The following is a 17,244-nucleotide window of genomic DNA, read 5'->3' on the forward strand; positions in this document are numbered from 1 at the left end:
CAGTATGTCTTGTTCCCTGGGCCAGATGCCCAAAAACTTACAGATCATTGCATGATCTTTCACGTATTGACGAGCTCTCTCCAACCGATTGTTAGGGATCACAAAGTTGGGGTTCTTGGCTCCCTTAGGGAGACAATGAATTTTCTATTCTCTAGCCTGCCATTGAGCGCCCATAGCTAAGGTTTCTGCTGCTGTTGAGGAAGAAGTAGTGGCACTAGCAGTGGGCTTGGAGCCCTGGACAAATGGCATTCGATTCATTGCATCCTTGAAGGTTTGAGGCCCCTCTCGCTTGAATGAGGGGTTGCTCATTGTGAGAACCCCTACAACACCAATACAGGGGTAGACGACTCAATTTGACAGGGAGGACGTGGCTGATCGGCCTACCGAAGCTAGCTCGGGGACGAATAAGAGGGAACGACTCTGACCAAACCCTAGCTCCACCACGCGAGCTCTAAAATGTTCCTAAAGTTTAATATTACATAAATGTTATATAAAACATTAATCTGAATATTAAAAAAAAATATAAACAAAAAAAAAACCAAACCATTCTTCCCATATAAACCTCCAAAGGAGAATCTCCAACATATTTGCAATAGTCTTGTATACGATATCACTTAAAAAACACTAAAGTAAATTTATGATGATTTACCTATGAGATGTAGACCAGTTGGTTTGGGTGGGGTTTAGTCCCTACCATGTCACACGTTCAAACCTCATGGGGAGGGGTTGAGGAGTGAAAGCCACTGCAAAGAATTAAACTTCCCAAGGGGTGTCGAGGCTTGACCAAAGCCTCACACCTCCCACAATCCCGATGATAAGCATCCCATTATGAGTAGATTGGTCATCTTCCAACCAATAAACAAGCAGATTGACCTAGGTTCCACCTATTTACCCAAAAAAAATACCTAAATACCACACACAATCCAAGTTATAAGTATCCCATTCTGGGTAGATCGGTCAATAAACAAAAAGGCTGACCCTAGGTTCCACCTATGTACCCAATTTTTTTTTTTAATGATAATTCTAAAAACACTAAAATAAATTTATAATAATTCGAATATTTAAAAAAATAAAAACAAAATTTTTGCCCTCAATTGTTTTATCCCTTTCCATAATTCTAAATATAAGGTCGAAATACATGGTTGAGGGGGAGCTCTGCTACCCAACCATAGTGTACTTCGAACACTTTCCACTACGTGCAAAGCTCACTTTTAAACCATAAACCCTACAAACCTGACGCAAAAATCACGCAGAACATTAAAGTCTGCCTAAACACAAAATGCAATGCATTTCTTATCACTGGCTGTCTTCAATGGCCCTATTCAAACTCCCATCCATTTGCGGAGCATCCTTAGGCCCTCGAAATTTACAGTTTATAAGTCGAAATTTGATGAAACTATCGCTATTTTCATGTCCGCGAACTCCTAATTTATCCATGAAAATATTCTCCAACAGAAATCATTCAAAAACTGGTTTAGCAGACGAGGATTTTGAAGAAATCCAGAAAGAGCAGTATGACGACGGCCACGTTCCAGTATTGCTCCAGGAGGTGTTGGAGGTTTTCCAGGGGCGTCAATTGCGTTCATTTGTGGATTGCACTCTCGGAGCCGGGGGCCATGCTTCGGCTGTGAGTGCTTTCTACTCGATTCTTTCTTTCTTTTTTGGTTCTTTCATGCCTTTTATTATTTTTAATTTACATTAGATAATTTATTTTTGTAAATTTATAAGATGTTTATTTACATTCACTCCTTTTTTTTAATGACATACTTAGGAAACTCTTCTGTATACATAATAGCATGAAACCAACTAAATGCAAAATAATAAACCAAATACACAACCACATTGCACAATAATATAATCAAATACACATATATATAATTAATTTTTTTACTCGAAAACTGAGGGGATGCGGAAGTTATTAATTTCTGATAGGTATCTATGTAAATTCCATTTTAACAGGATGGTATGAAGTTGCTGTGTTTTGTTTGTTTCAAAAGTATGGGCATATTCATCAATCCGAATGCGCAGTCTAACCATGGATTCAGGGCCTAGAAAACTCTGGGTACTTCAGATTATACAACTAAAAATATGATTTTCTAATTTCTAACCGGAATTTGGGCAAAATCAACTTGAAAACTTACCCGGAAAAAGGCCAAAAGGTTTTCTTCTTAGACTACTGCCAATCCGAATGGTCAGTTGTATGTTCAGTCTGTTGTAAGTTTGTCCAATAATCTAAGAAGACAGCAATCGCAAAGAAAAAAACCTATAAAAAAGATGAGCTCAGTGAAGTACAATATAATAAAATTTTCATCATCATCGGATATAACCCTCTGTCCACAGAATCCTTTAGGGATGAACTTTTGATAAAATGCTTCCAAGATTGACATATGCACTTAATACAGGAAAAAATTGGCTACAATGCAGCCGCCACAAGCACTAGCTAAGAGGGTGGGTTATAAAACAAAAACGCTCATTAACCTGATAGTAATAGTGTCCCCTTGGGGTTACATATAGCATAACAGTTCCTAAAATGTCCAAAACACATCAAAAACAAATGTCCCAAGGCCGGAGAGTAAACACAACACAAATTACCAGACAGCTGTAGGGAGAGGCCACGCAGTGGGCAACAGATCATCGATGTCTTTGGGGGTTGGCCCCCGACCAGTAACATCAAGCTCTAAGGTTTCTGATGATTGGCTTCTAGGCATTAATGGCTGGCTCTGGTGGTCTTTCCTCCAAAATTGCAAGTGCAAGCACAGGGAACTTGTAATTCTTGGCTGGGGAGGCCAGTCGCACCCCCACTGCCTCTTCTCCATTGGAAGGAATTCAAAGCTCATTCTCTACGATATGGATCAAATACTGGCAGTACAGTTATATAGTTATATTGACACTGAAATGGTTGGTATTCAGACTTCGACAAAATTAGCGGTTCTCTATTCGATTGATTTAAGGTTGGTCTATTTCATGATATACATAGTGCATAAAATAGGTGCTGAGTTGCTGACTACTCTGTTGTATCTATTTGAAGGTTATGCACCATGGCTTATAATGAGTATGCAAGCAAGATAGTTTGGGAGAGTAAACATTTGCTATTTAGCTGCTTTTTCCTGTAAATTGTTTCCCAATCTGAAAAGTACTTTCCATTATGTTACAATGATGATAATTTTCCTCTCAAGGATTTCCTTTTCATTCGAATCAAGCAAACCAGGAATGGGTATATGTTGCAGAAATGTTTCCCTCCTAACCATGGCAACAAAAGCCCCCTAAAATTTTACCATGATTCAAAATTAATAAGTCACATTAATAACTAGATGACAGGGAATATGAAACAAACTATCACTCTCATTGAGGCTATGCAAATGACACTTGTTTTGGAATATATATCTATTCAAATGGTTCTGCTTCTATTGCTCGTCTGAATTTTTTGCTATTGTGATTTGGATTGGATCATTATATTATTTGTCATCTATCTCGATTCTTTTAGAGTGGAAAAAATTGGACTCAGCTTGCGGGGTCATTTTAGCAGTAGGTATTGGTTTGGAAATTGGGGCTTTTAAACCATCCAGAGCCATTTTTTAGGCATGAAATGACATTTTTTGGGGTGAAAACTCTCCCAACTTTGGTTGAGACCTTTTGATGCTGATCTACTCAAAGACCTTTCCAATGGTGCAAGAATTGTGTCAATCAGAGCTCGTATGCAAAAGTTACGCCTCTTGCAAGTTGACCTACCGTGTTGACCACCATGATACATGAGGATGCCACTCTAACCTCCGTTACTCACACATGGGGCTACTCACGTGTGGACTTTTAAGAAGATTATATAAGGTCCAAAATCATAACTATAATTGAGGGTTGAGGAAGTCAAAACCATACCCCTAGATGGCTATTGGATAATGTTGAAAACTAGGCCACTAGGAAGAGAAGGGGTTCCATTCTATGTCATTGTGTTTGTTCCATAGTTGAGTAGAGCATTGTTAAAATTGGCAACTAGGGCCAAATTCCACCTTTGGGACAGCTCATATGATGGAGATGATTATTGCATTGGATTCCTCTTTTCGAGAGGTCCAAATTTGATATAAAGATCATCTCATTTGGACAAACAGAAGTGGTATTTTGAATTTGTTCTCTCTCATGCACAAATTGTTAAGGTCAGCCTCAGCTTAATGTAGGCTCAAGAAGCCCAATAGATGTGTCCTTTCACCCTCAACGAATTGTATCAATAGGAGTGACCTCTCTCCTCATTTGGACATCACTCACTCTTCATTTTTTCTCTCTCCAAAACAGATTGGTTCGTACAACTTGGTAATCATCTCTCTCTCTCTCTCACACGTGTCGATGAAGGATGAATTCTGGGTCAGATTGCAGGCCGGATTTCAGAGTTTCAATACAACGTTGGCCAAGGCTTTATTGACCAAGTTTGACTGTGTTTTTAGGGTCAGATTTTCATTCTCTTGAGGCCGCATTTATTGGCACAGAGATCGAGGTGTTTGGGACAGTTTGACCAACGTTGACTTCTGTTTTGACTGCAGAAAATGACAGCAGATTTTCTCTCTCCTTTGACTGGGTTTGACCAAGCTGTTTTGGGCTGTGTTTGACCTCCTCTTCAAGCCGAGTTTGACCAAGGAGGACTGAGCTGCATTGGTGATGTGTTGTTGCTGTTTTGACCAACGTTGACTTTCTGGTTAGGGCTAAACATAGTTGCGGGGGAGCGCCCCCCCCCCCCCCCCTCACTCCTGCTCCCAATACGCGCTCCGGGCGGGAGCGACTCAGGAGTGGGTCGGGAGCGCGCTCCCTAAAAAAAATTTCGCTCCCTGCCTTTTCGGGAGCATTTTGCCTTTTTTGCATTTTTTTTTGTAGTAATGTTCGAAATGCAATTTTTTTTGAAAGAAACAAATAGTTTTTGAGTGGGGCAGCTTAATGATCAAGTCTAGGCCCTATTATTGATATGCTATTCATGGCAATGTTAAATTCTTACAGTAAAAGTGACATTTTCTTTAATTTTCATTTTCATCCTTTTACTTAAATTTTTAACATTACCATGAAATGACTCAGGATGTTTGAGAGTGGTTTCGTCCTCATTGGATTTCATATGGAGAAAGTAGAATTTTAGATTTCATTCAAAATCCAGCAGACTTATCAGTTTTTCAGGATTTCAGGATTGGGGGATTGCAATGTTTCCATTGAATTTTGTCATGTATTAGGGTATGGAACTCGTATTTAATCAAGAGTACCAATCCCTCTATGTACCTTGATGTTAGTGACATTGGTTGTCGAACTCCTCTATCATGACCCTTCTAAAAATGTACGCATCACTCAAACAAAATCTTGACTTGACATGCTATGTTTTTTCTATCTTATGTTAATGCTTAGAGGGTGATATTAATGACAAAGATCCCTATACAGATACAAAGGTAATGACAAAGATACCTCTGGATATTAATGCTTGGAGGGTGATATTAATGACAAAGATCCTGATTTTGCAACAAGACTTAAAAATTAGACATTTCTCGTGGTGGCAAGAGGCCCAAGCATAAGAAATAGATAATAGATTTACTTCTCTTTTCTAGTTTCTAGTAGCTTTTATAACTATTGACTCTTTCATATTTATTATGAAATTTTTTTAAACAATATATGACAATTTAAGTTTGAAGTTAGCAATTATAACTCATTAGTAATGAATTATGAATATGATGCTTCATGAAAGTTGAAAGCTGTTTCATTTCATTTCATTTTATAACGTTTCATTTCATGTTAGATATTATTTGTTGTAATGGTTACACTTAGCTTACAAGTACAACTTTGGTGATCAATGATGATAAATGTTATATATTGAATTTTGAAAGCTTGAAACTTTAAGATTGATGAATCATGAGACTCAATATGTTGTATGTTACTATGTTACTAACTTGCGGACGTGGTTGATGAAGATTATAACTTCTAGATGATTGTTGTTATATGGTTCAATCTATGCTTTTTTATGTTTTTTTATATCTAATTCATCATTCTACATGTTTTTGTTGACATATATGTATAAAAAATTAAAAAATATATATATTTTTAAAAAATCGCTCCGGGATTCGCTCCCAAACCGGGAGCTTCTGAAAATGGTCGCTCCTGCTCCCGTTTTCGCTCCCGCTCCCGCTCCCAAGTAACATTGGGGCTGAAATTGACTGCAGAATTTTTACAGGGCTGATTTGACAGTGTATTGGGCAAGTGATATTGATTTTTGTACTCTCTCTCTGCTGAACTATTGAATAATAATAAGAAGATTTGATCAAAGGGTTTTCTCCACATTGGTGTTTTTCCTTGGTATCCACCAAATCTGGTGTCTTGTTGTCTTGGCTTGTTTTCTGCATAAGTTTTTTTGTTCTATCTACATTTACCATCAATGTGATTGCTACTGGAAATAATTGGAAATTGTCATTGGATTGCTAAAGGAACATTGAAGTAAATTGTGCTAAGCATAGAACATATCGTTGTTATCTAAATTTAACATGGGATCGGAGCTCAGGTGAAGACAAAGCCCAAGCAAGAGTGAGGAAAAGCAATCACTAAGGGAAGTTGTTGGACAAGAACTTGGAACTAGTCCCAATGACGACTACATCTTACTTCAAATCTAAGGACAAGCTTAAGGACAAATTTGACTATCATGCATGGAAGATGTCTCTAGATTTGACTTTGGAAGAAAATGATGCCATGGACTATGTCAAAGGAAGAGTAGTGGAGCCTCCTTCAAATGCATCCGCTACTGCACAAACAAAGTACAAGAAAGGTGAGGTTAAAGCTAAGAAAATTATTGTTGATTCTATTCACAAGCCTTTGGTTGCCTATATTTCTGATTTGAAAACATTTAAGGAGATGTTTGGCAAGTCGATTGGGATGTTCAAAGTAAATAATGCAAATCAAGTTCTCTTTCTCAAGAACAAGTTGAAAGACATCAAGATGGATAAAGGAGAATCTATTCAATCCTACTTCATGAGGATTACCGAAATCAAGAATGATCTCCAATCTATTGGAGAAGTTGTTGGTGATAGGGAGCTCACTCTTATTGTTCTTGGAGACCTTACAAGAGAATGGGATGTGTTTAACACTACAATTCTCAACAATGACAGGATTTCGGGATTTGATGAATTATTGGCTAGATGCACTCAAGAAGAAATAAGGATGATGGAAAGAGACAAGCCCTCAAATGGAAACAATCCTATCGCCTTCTCCACTCATGCTAAAATGAAGAACAATGCTGGTCCAAGAAGACAAGGTCAAGGGTTCAAGCCAAGATTCAAAGAAGGAAGAAAAGGAAGATGCTTCAATTGCAACAGGTTTGGCCACTTTGCTAGAGAGTGTCCTCACAAGAAGGATACACCAAGAGATGATGATAACAATAACAACAACTACGAAAGCAATGGAAATCAAAGGAACACCAGGTTCAACAACAAAGGAAAGAGGAATGCTCATGCTACTCGATATGGAAATGGTCGTCTTCCCAAGAAGTCGAGAAACTCCAAGTATGAAGAAGTTAATGTTGTAGAAAAACAAAAAGACTTTTATCTTATTTTTGCCCTCACCACAGCCTCTCTTTCGGATACATTGGATCATTGGTTGATTGATAGTGGTGCCTCAAGGCACTTCACTGGGTACAAAGAGGCCCTCTCAAACTTGATTGAAAAGAAGACTAATATGGAGATTATAATTGGGGATAATGCCACTTATCCTGTGAAAGGAATTGGGATTGTTACTCTTCACTTAAATCAAGGTCAAACCCTTCATTTACAAGAAGTGTTGTATGTACCTGATTTGAAAAAGAACCTGGTCTCTATTTCTGCGATGGAAGATAAAGGTTTCAAGGTGACATTCGTAGGTTTGTGTTTGGCAAGGGAACCCGAAAGATGCATTTACTCTTGGATTTAGGGTTGAAGGTCTCTATTAGGTTGGAGGAAGTCTGTTGGGAGCAATGACTTGCGATACTTCTCTTCAATCTGAATTATGGCACCAAATATTTTCTCACATTCATTACAAAGCCTTACCTGATGTAAGGAAGATGGTCACAGGTATGCCCGAATTCAACTTAGATCATGAAGGAGTATGTCAGGGTTCTGCAGTTGGAAAACATACAAGGGGATCATTCCCTTCAAGTGAAAGTCAAACTACCGATATTTTTCAATTGATTCATTATGATCTATCAGGTATGTTGCCTGTAACATCTTTGGGTGGATATTTGTACTGTGCAATTTTTGTGGATGACTTCTCTCGCAAAACATGGATCTATTTCTTAAAGAAGAAGGATGAAGTGTTCAAATGGTTCCGCTCTTTCAAAGCCTTGGTTGAGAATCAAACAGGGAAAAAGATCAAAATATTGATGACCGATAATGGAACCGAATACAAGTCAAATGAGTTCAATGACTATTGTAGAGAAGCTGGCATTAAGAGGGAGACCACTACTGCATATACTCCTGAACAAAATGGTGTTGCTGAAAGGAAGAATCGAATTATCATAGAAGCCACCCATGCCATGCTTCATGACCAAGGTCTACCGAAGTTCTTATGGGGAGACGCTGCCAACACCGTTGTGTGTGTTCAAAATAGATGCCTGCATCAAGCATTGGATTTCAAGGCACTCGAAGAAATTTTCACCGATAAGAAACCTGATGTTTCTCATTTTAGAATATTTGGTTGTCTCGTGTATTTTCATGTGCCGAAAGAGAAAAAAAACAAGCTAGATGCATATGGGAAGAAAGGAACGTTTGTGGGCTACAGTGAAACTTCGAAGGCATATAGAATCTATGTGTCTACTCAAAGAGAAGTGGAAATAAGTTATGATGTCACTTTCCATGAAGATTCCGCTCTTAGGAAAGTCTGAGATATTCCCATCCCTAGGAAGGACAATGATGATAATGATGAATCTCCGATGGATAATCCGATGCCCGATGTTGAAGGTCTGATGGATCCCATTGATCCACCTCCTAGTGAGCCCTCTACTTCAAGAAAAATACCTTTGTGGCTCAAGGATACTCTTGAAGATGCCAAGAGACATGTTGCACCAAGGGGAACATTTCGTGAAAGCAAGAAGCCGAACAGGTACCAAGGGTACTTAGCTGCCATGAGTACCATTGTACAATCTAAGCCATGTACATTCGAAGAAGCCGTGAAACACCAAGTCTGGAAGGATGCGATGAATGAGGAATATGAGTCGATCATGAAGAATGATGTCTGGGATGTGGTTCCTAGACCCAAGGACAAGTCAGTGGTCACTTCAAAATGGCTTTACAAAATCAAACATGGAGCTGATGGGAGTGTTGAAAAGTTCAAGGCCAGATTCATTGCTCAAGGCTTCTCTCAAAAGGAAGGAGTAGACTACGATGAGATATTTGCACCGGTTGCTCGATATACCACCATCTGTTCGATCATAGCCCTTGTTGCCTTGCAAGGATGGAGCCTACACCAAATGGATGTCAAAACTGCTTTCTTGCATGGCTCACTTAAGGAGGAAGTCTATGTAGAACAACCCGAGGGATTGGAAGTTCAAGATTGTAAGACACATGTATGCAGGTTGAAGAAAGCCCTCTATGGGTTGAAGCAAGCCCCCAGGGCTTGGTATGAGAGGATAAATAACTATCTTATGAAGCTGGAATTTACAAGGAGTGAAGCTGACCCGAACCTATACTTTAAGGTTGAAAAGGATAGGCCTCTCATTCTGGTCCTTTATGTGGATGATCTCTTTCTGACAGGTGATGACCCTCTCATTCTTCAATGCAAGAGGGAGTTGGCTTCCAAATTTGAGATGAAGGGTCTAGGACTAATGCACTATTTCCTAAGGCTGGAGGTCTGGCAAAAGCCAGGTGTGATTTTCCTTTCTCAAGGAAAATACATTGTGAAGCTACTTGAGAGATGTGGGATGGTGGATTGCAAGTCCGTGTCTACTCCAATGGAACTCAACTTCAGGAAGTTATGTGGAAGTGCTACTAGGCCCAGATTAGCAAACTCTTCCGAGTATCGTCAACTTGTGGGGGCCTTGATATTCTTGGTAAACTCCCGTCCTGACATATGCTTTGTTGTGAACACATTGAGTCAATTTATGGTCGAGCCTCATCACATTCATTGGATTGCTGCTAAGAATCTCTTGAGATATCTCCAGGGCACAATCCACTATGGACTAAGATACACTGCCGGGAATTTGAGGCTATATGGATATATAGATGCTGACTGTGTTGGCACTGTGGTGGATCGTAAGAGCACGTTTGGATGCTGCTTCTCTTTGGGGTCTACTTCAGTGTCTTGGATGAGTAGTTAACAGAAATCGGTTGCTTTAAGAACCGCCGAGGCCGAATACATTGCTGCGAGTATGGTTTTTTGTGAAGCTGTTTGGTTGAGAAAGCTCTTTAGTGAGCTATTTGAGCACGTGCTAGATACCACCGTGATCTTCTGCGACAACTAGAGTGGGATTTTCCTTTCAGAGAATTCGTGTTCCACAACCGCTCCAAGCACATTGATATCAGATACCACTTTATCCAGGATATGGTACAACGGGGAGCAATAAGGCTCCAACACATCAGGATGGATGAGCAGGTTGCAGACATTCTCATGAAGCCTTTGGGGAAGGTCAAATTCTTAACCTTACAAGAGAGACTTGGAGTCCTTGAAAGACCCTCCTATGAGGGTCCCGTATGAGTTGTACACAGGGCTCTGGGAGCTCCTGGGGGCTTGGGGTACTTCTTGGAGCTATGAGCGACCATAGGGTGAGTGGTTCACCTTCCCCTAGTGGTGCGCTATGTACAGGGTGAGCGGTTCACCTTACCTTGTGATACCCCATGATGGTTGACATGTGTTTAGGGTGAGTGGTTCACCTTCCCCTACAATTGACATATGCATAGGATGAGTGGTTCACCTTCTCCTATGGCATATGAGCAGGATGAGTGGTTCACCTTCTCTTGCTGATTCCTTAGCATACTTCCTACCCATGGAGTCTGGGACTCATGGAAAGTACCTCTCATCTGGCCAATGAGTTGGGAAAAGTGGTTAGGGACCATAGCACTACCGATGGACGCATCATGTACTGCCTTACTCTCTATGTTTAGGATGCATGGTGTTCAACAACTTGATCTGGGATCAAGGATTGACTTTTGTCAGTGGAGAGTGATAAGGTCTTGTGACTCACTCTCGATCACTTCTTCTTCATTATTACTTCATGGTTCAACAAAGAAGAGCATAGCAGTGATGACAAAGATGGTATATGATGACAGGATGGCATGATGATGACAAATGGATTGACAGGTGGAATTCTCCTTAGTTGAGAGGAAGTGTTGAAATTGGAAACTAGGGCCAAATTCCACCTTTGGGACAACTCATGTGATGGAGATGATTATTGCATTGGATTCCTCTTTTCGAGAGGTCCAAATTTGATATAAAGATCATTTCATTCGGACAAGTAGAAGTGGAATTTTGAATTTATTTTCTCTCATGCACAAATTGTTAAGGTCGGCCTTAGCTTAATGTAGGCTGAAGAAGCCCAATAGACGTGTCCTTTCACCCTCAACAAATTGTATAAATAGGAGTGACCTCTCCCCTCATTTAGACATCACTCACTCTTCATTTCTTCTCTCTCCAAAATAGATTGGTTCGTACAACTTGGTGATCATCTCTCTCTCTCTCACACGTGTGGATGAAGGATGAATTCTGGGTTAGATTGCAGGCCGAATTTCAGAGTTTCAATACAACGTTGACCAAGGCTTTATTGACCAAGTTTGACTATGTTTTCAGGGGAAGATTTCCGCTCTCTTGAGGCTGCATTTATTGGCACAAAAATCGAGGTGTTTGGGACAGTTTGACTAGTGTTGACTTCAGCTTGACTTTTCTCTTGACCGCAGAAAATCACAGCAGATTTTCTCTCTCCTTTGACTGGGTTTGATCGAGTTGTTTTGGGCTGCGTTTGACATCCTCTTTAGGCCGAGTTTGACCAAGGAGGACCGAGCTGCATTGGTGAAGTGTTGTTGCTGTTTTGACTAGTGTTGACTTTCTGGTTAGGGCTAAAATTGACTGCAGTTGACTGCAGAATTGTACAGCGCTGATTAGACAGTGTATTGGGCAAGTGAAATTGATTTTTGTACTCTCTCTCTACTGAACTATTGAATAATAGTAAGAAGATTTGATCAAAGGGTTTTCCCCACATTGGGGTTTTTCCCTGGCATCCGCCAAATCTGGTGTCCTCTTGTCTTTTCTTGTTTTTTGCATATGTATTTATGTTCTATTTGCATTTACTATCAATGTGATTAAGTTAATGTGATTGCTACTGGAAATAATTAGAAATTGTCATTGGGCTGCTAAAGGAACATTGAAGTAAATTGTGCTAAGCATAGAACATACCATTGTTATCTAAATTTAACAATCATTTAGAAGTGGAAAGTTAGAGAGTAGAACAGAGGGGGATAAGATTCTGTAGCAGCCTTACATGCCACAAGTCTTAGATAACTTCATAGAGAGTATCTCTTTCTTTGTATTTGCATATTTTCATATTGGAGAAAAGAGAGTAGAGTGGCCTCACCTTCTACCTAGGTTTTCCCTTGTATGGGTTTCCTAAGGTAAATCTCGTGTTTATTTGTGGATGGTGTGTGTGTGTGTGTATATTTATGTTCTCTGTTTTTTCACATTTAAGCTATTTCATACATTTGAGTATAAAAATCAATAATTAAAGAATTTGAGATCTAAAGGAAATTAACCTTCACAGTAAAGGTTTCAGTATTTTCTTAGATCTACTATGATAAATTGTTCTAGTGGAATATCTATATCAGTTTACATATCATATTGGTATCAAATCAATTTTTTTTGGGGCATTTTGTGGGAAGATGTAGGAATCCAGGAATTGATTTAAGAAGAAAGTCACAAAACCCCAGCCATGGCTGATGAGTTTGTTCATAATAATCATCTAGATCTAGCGTAAGAGAGATTTACGTGGTTAGAAGCACAAGTTGCTGACATCAATCGTAATATGAACCTCGTCATGGTGGCTTTAACAAGCAAGTTTGGACCGTTCAGAGAAGTTGAAGGTTCCAACTTAGGGATTAGATCAAAGTGGAAACTGGGAGATAACGAAGACCCAAAAAAGGAGTCGAGAAAAGAACTTGAGAAAGAGCAACGAAGCTTGAGTGTTGTTAACCCTTGATAGTCCCTATTCAAGAGGAAGCGAAAGTGGAAATAAAGCCATACCAAAGTGAGCTCAATGCATTATAACTAAGTTATTGGTTGCAACAACTAGAAGTTTATTTCAATGTTCACCATTTATACGAAGAATAAAAGATGTCATTTACAAGACGGAAGTTAGAGGGACATGCTTTAACCTAGTGGGAAAGGCATATGGAAACACTTAGGCTAGAGGGTTATTCACTAGTAACTATGTGGGAGGACTTCAAAACCCTGATTAAGTCCCAATTCTACCATATTGAGTATGTAGAGGACCATCGGATTCGGTGGCATTGAGTTAAGAAAGATGGCCATCATGTTGGGTATCTATCCCAAGAACCCGGATGTACTTCTCAAACATTTGAGTGGTCTACATAGCCATCTATGAAAGCAAATGATGCTTTTCAAGCCAAGGACAATGGATGAGGCATGTGTAGGGGCATAGTATCTGGGAAGCCGCAGGCTACAAGAAAGGGTAGATAAGTGGTTCCAAGTAGAAAGAGCACTAGGAAGCTTCCCAGGAGCATAAGAAGAAATGGAAAAGGGGGAAGGATAAGAAGATGATAGCCACTATGCATTAGTGCAAGGATCCTAGCAAACATTGTAACCATTATAAGATTGATGGTCACATTGAGGAAATGTATTGGAAACTACATCCAAAGCTAAACCCAATGAACCGCAAGAAGGATGCAAAGAAAAGAATCTTCAAGCCACAAAGTCAAGCAATCAGAGCAAAGGCAACTTTGATGTGGATGAGAAGATTGTTTGTACATCAATGCAGAAGGAGGTGAATCCGAGTAGCCTTCATTACCAAGAAGAGAAGGAGATGACCGAACTCTTCCAAATCAAGATCCAGTTCAAAAAGACTAAGATAGACATTTTGTTTGACATCAGTTCATAGGCTAATCTCATAAATCAGTTCATAGGCCAATCTCATAGCAACAAATGTGGTTAGCGAGCTTGGACTAGAGTTTCACGATCATCCTAGTCCTTATCCATTGGGATGGGTAAACAAGGATGGAGAGATCAAGGTAATGCAATGGTGTACGATTAATTTTTCTGTAAGTGTTGATTATATTGATGAAATGGAATTGGGTGTAGTACCCCTTAAGGTATTTTGAGTAGTGTTTTGAAGCCCCTACTTGTATATGAGGGATGCGATCTTCATGCGGGGAGCAAACCAATACTACCTGATCAAGGATGGGAAATAATCCTACATCATCAATGCATAGAAAGGCAAGTCAAAGTTTCATTGGTAAGTGCCAATCAAGCCAAGAAGTTGATTAGTTCCAGCAAGAAATATGATTCTCTTAAGAGAGAATTAGTCAGATGATGAATTAGTAAGAGTAAGACATCCTTGTAGGGGTGTACTAATAACAGAAACATTAGTTGGAAGAGTTTCTATAGGCATATAGAGGAGTGTTCCAGCAGCCTAAAGAGCTACCACCCAATAGGGAAGTGGAACACAGATTACTATTATTGCTCGACTCCCCATTGTCACATACTGGGCTATATAGACAATTTGTTTAGAAGCAAATGTAGCAATTGTTGGAGCAAAGGGTTATTCAACTGGGTACTATTACTACACAATCTAGTAGGGGTTAGGAGGGGTTCCAAAGGGACTACTACTAGACCAAGTGACAACAGTGGGACAAGGACCCACTGTCACCTCAATCGATGTCCCCCGCTCTTTACAGACTTTCACCGATGGGTGGAGTTCCAGTATGGAGGAAATCACTTGAATGATAGGATCAATGACAAGGTATAATGTGATTTCCTAGGCCCACTCAACGGAGAGGCTCAATTAGTGGTTCAAATACTTAAAAAAACACTAAAAGGCTCCCCAAGAAAGACCTATGAAGGATGACCTCAGGCTTAAGAATATTCAAAAATGATGAATGCCTAAGATCAAAACTTCCAAACTCCCTTACTTGTGATTGATGTGTTTATACAAGGGTTCCAAGTGAGGCAAGGATGGCTCATTCAATGGAAAGATTCAATTAAAGTGTGAACTTTGGGAGAAGCTAGGGTGACTTTCCATGTAAAGCCCTTTGAGAGAAATACTATAAGAGACCAAGGGTTGAGAGATGTAGCGTGTTAAAGGCTCATCCAATGATCACCTATAGTAAAGAGAAAAGGTTTTGAATGATGAAGTACAAAGTGCAAACCTTCAAGAAATCCCCACGTCAAAGCAACTCCAAGGGTTCCCTCTTGGTGTGATAGCTAGGGCATCAATTTATTTGAAATTCCACTGTCGGAATTCGTTCAAAACTGGAGGATGCGTAGAGGAGACATAAATGAAGAAACTTGTCCGGATGGAATCCTAAAATTCCTCCTCCCTAAAATTTCACACGAAGCCCTAAAAAATCTCCTTATCCTTAGGGGACGAAGAAATGAGGAAAAAAATAGGTGAAAGAATGATATTTCGTTAAGTTAATGTGATCACCAAGGATCTAGGACCAGTGCCTGGCTATTGGGAAGATTGGAGTCAAAATGATCAAGATTTAGGAACTTTGCTCTTCAAGGAGGCCTAAAGAAGCAGCTACGCTCTCTGTGGATGCAACTTCACAACAACTTTAGACTTTTATACTTCGATATGCAAGATTTGATGGAGTTTCAGGGTAAAAGGTGCACAACCTACCTCTAGGAAAATTCATTCTTCTTACCAAGATGAATAACATATGCAACGAACTAAGATTACAAGTGTTTCATAAATTCACATTAGTTTTTAGGGCACAAGTAAAGTCATGAAATAACATTCCATACATTAAACATGAAACATTATGAAATTCGGATGAAAAGATTACTTACATGACAAAAAGAGTATCATCCATAAATTTGCCAAATAAAAGCTGAAGAGAGATAGTGAAAATATTCCACGCATCAAAATGCATTTAATCATCCAAATCATTCCACAAATTGCAGGTCCGAAATCTTTAGAAAGATATATCCCAAATCCAAGTGATGATGAGAGATCAAATGAACCTCTCTTATATTTATATGATCTACCAAAGATTTCGAATGGCCTAATTATGCCTAATGATGCGACAATATCCCTACAATAAAAATAATTTGCAAAATAACATCCTTTTGGTGACAAGCCCACCAAATAGCTCCACAATAAGAATAATTAGCCTCTCAAGAGGGCCAAAATGATACATAAGTAGCTAAGAGGGTCGTTGGAAGGCCAAATAAAGTCCAACATGTGCCAAAATGTATAGAAGGGCTCCAAAAATACTGATGAAGGGGATTGCCCCTTGATCTCCAAGCAAATGATCTGTGGTGCCGCTAATTAGCTGTGGGGGCACAAAATCATCCTCATGGGTCTCCAATTGAATTGAACAAACATGTATCCCATTTGCAAGGGATGGAACAATGATGCAACCTCTCCCTTTGTCTCCCATGGTGAGACATAACCCCATTTAGGCCCTGGATCAACTTCCAAGTGTGTGGTGCAAGGGTGTAGCCGACTGGGCAAGGTGGTCCAGGTGCATCATCATCATCAAATAAGTGGGACATGAGCGAGCAATGAATGGTGCTGAAGGATCCCATGGCATGGCTATCTGCTCTCTGCTATAGTGGAGGCCCTTGGCTCTGAATGCACACCCTATAAATGCCAATATGACCCTCTGGAGGGCTTGGACCATGTATAAGGAGACCAAACCTTAAGATGAAAACCCACCTACAATCTTGCATAAGGTCCAACATCTCCTCACCTTCTAGTACAACAATCATTAGTGTAATTGAGCAAATGAGCTTACAAGTCATGGAACCAAGTGGGCATTTCATAGTGGCATGCCCTTCCATAATGGGCTTTAGAGTGTATAGGTGTCTCCAAGTTCAAGGAGGTTAATCAAGGACCCTATTAAGTGATTTCAACCTTTAAGGGAGTAACAGGTCCATGGTACATCTGTCATATGGTAGGTGTCATGTGATATAATGATGGAACCTAGTGGGTGATCAGGGGAAGGCTCCAAGTCACATGCCATGGTACAAGGGTAGCTATGAAGAGGGAGGCCCACAATTGGGTGTATAGATGTAGGAGGGAGCAATCGTGGTACATGAGTTACCTCG

At 39.8% G+C, this 17,244-nt stretch overlaps 1 protein-coding gene across 1 annotated transcript in view; it reads left to right on the forward strand.

The window, feature by feature from the left end:
* The first annotated feature begins 1,130 nt into the window (after window positions 1–1,130).
* Window positions 1,131–17,244, forward strand: part of LOC149168084 (uncharacterized) — a 110,007-nt gene continuing 93,893 nt past the window's right edge. The window contains exon 1 of the mRNA XM_089428112.1: window positions 1,131–1,627. Within this exon, the coding sequence (XP_089284238.1) occupies window positions 1,280–1,627 (348 nt within the window). The 5' untranslated portion in view covers window positions 1,131–1,279. The remainder of the gene's footprint in view (window positions 1,628–17,244) is intronic.

This window comes from Pinus tabuliformis, chromosome 4_2 (assembly GCF_031772625.1).
Source record: "Pinus tabuliformis cultivar Carrire ecotype Pingquan chromosome 4_2, CPIR1, whole genome shotgun sequence".
Classification (NCBI taxonomy): Eukaryota; Viridiplantae; Streptophyta; class Pinopsida; order Pinales; family Pinaceae; genus Pinus; species Pinus tabuliformis.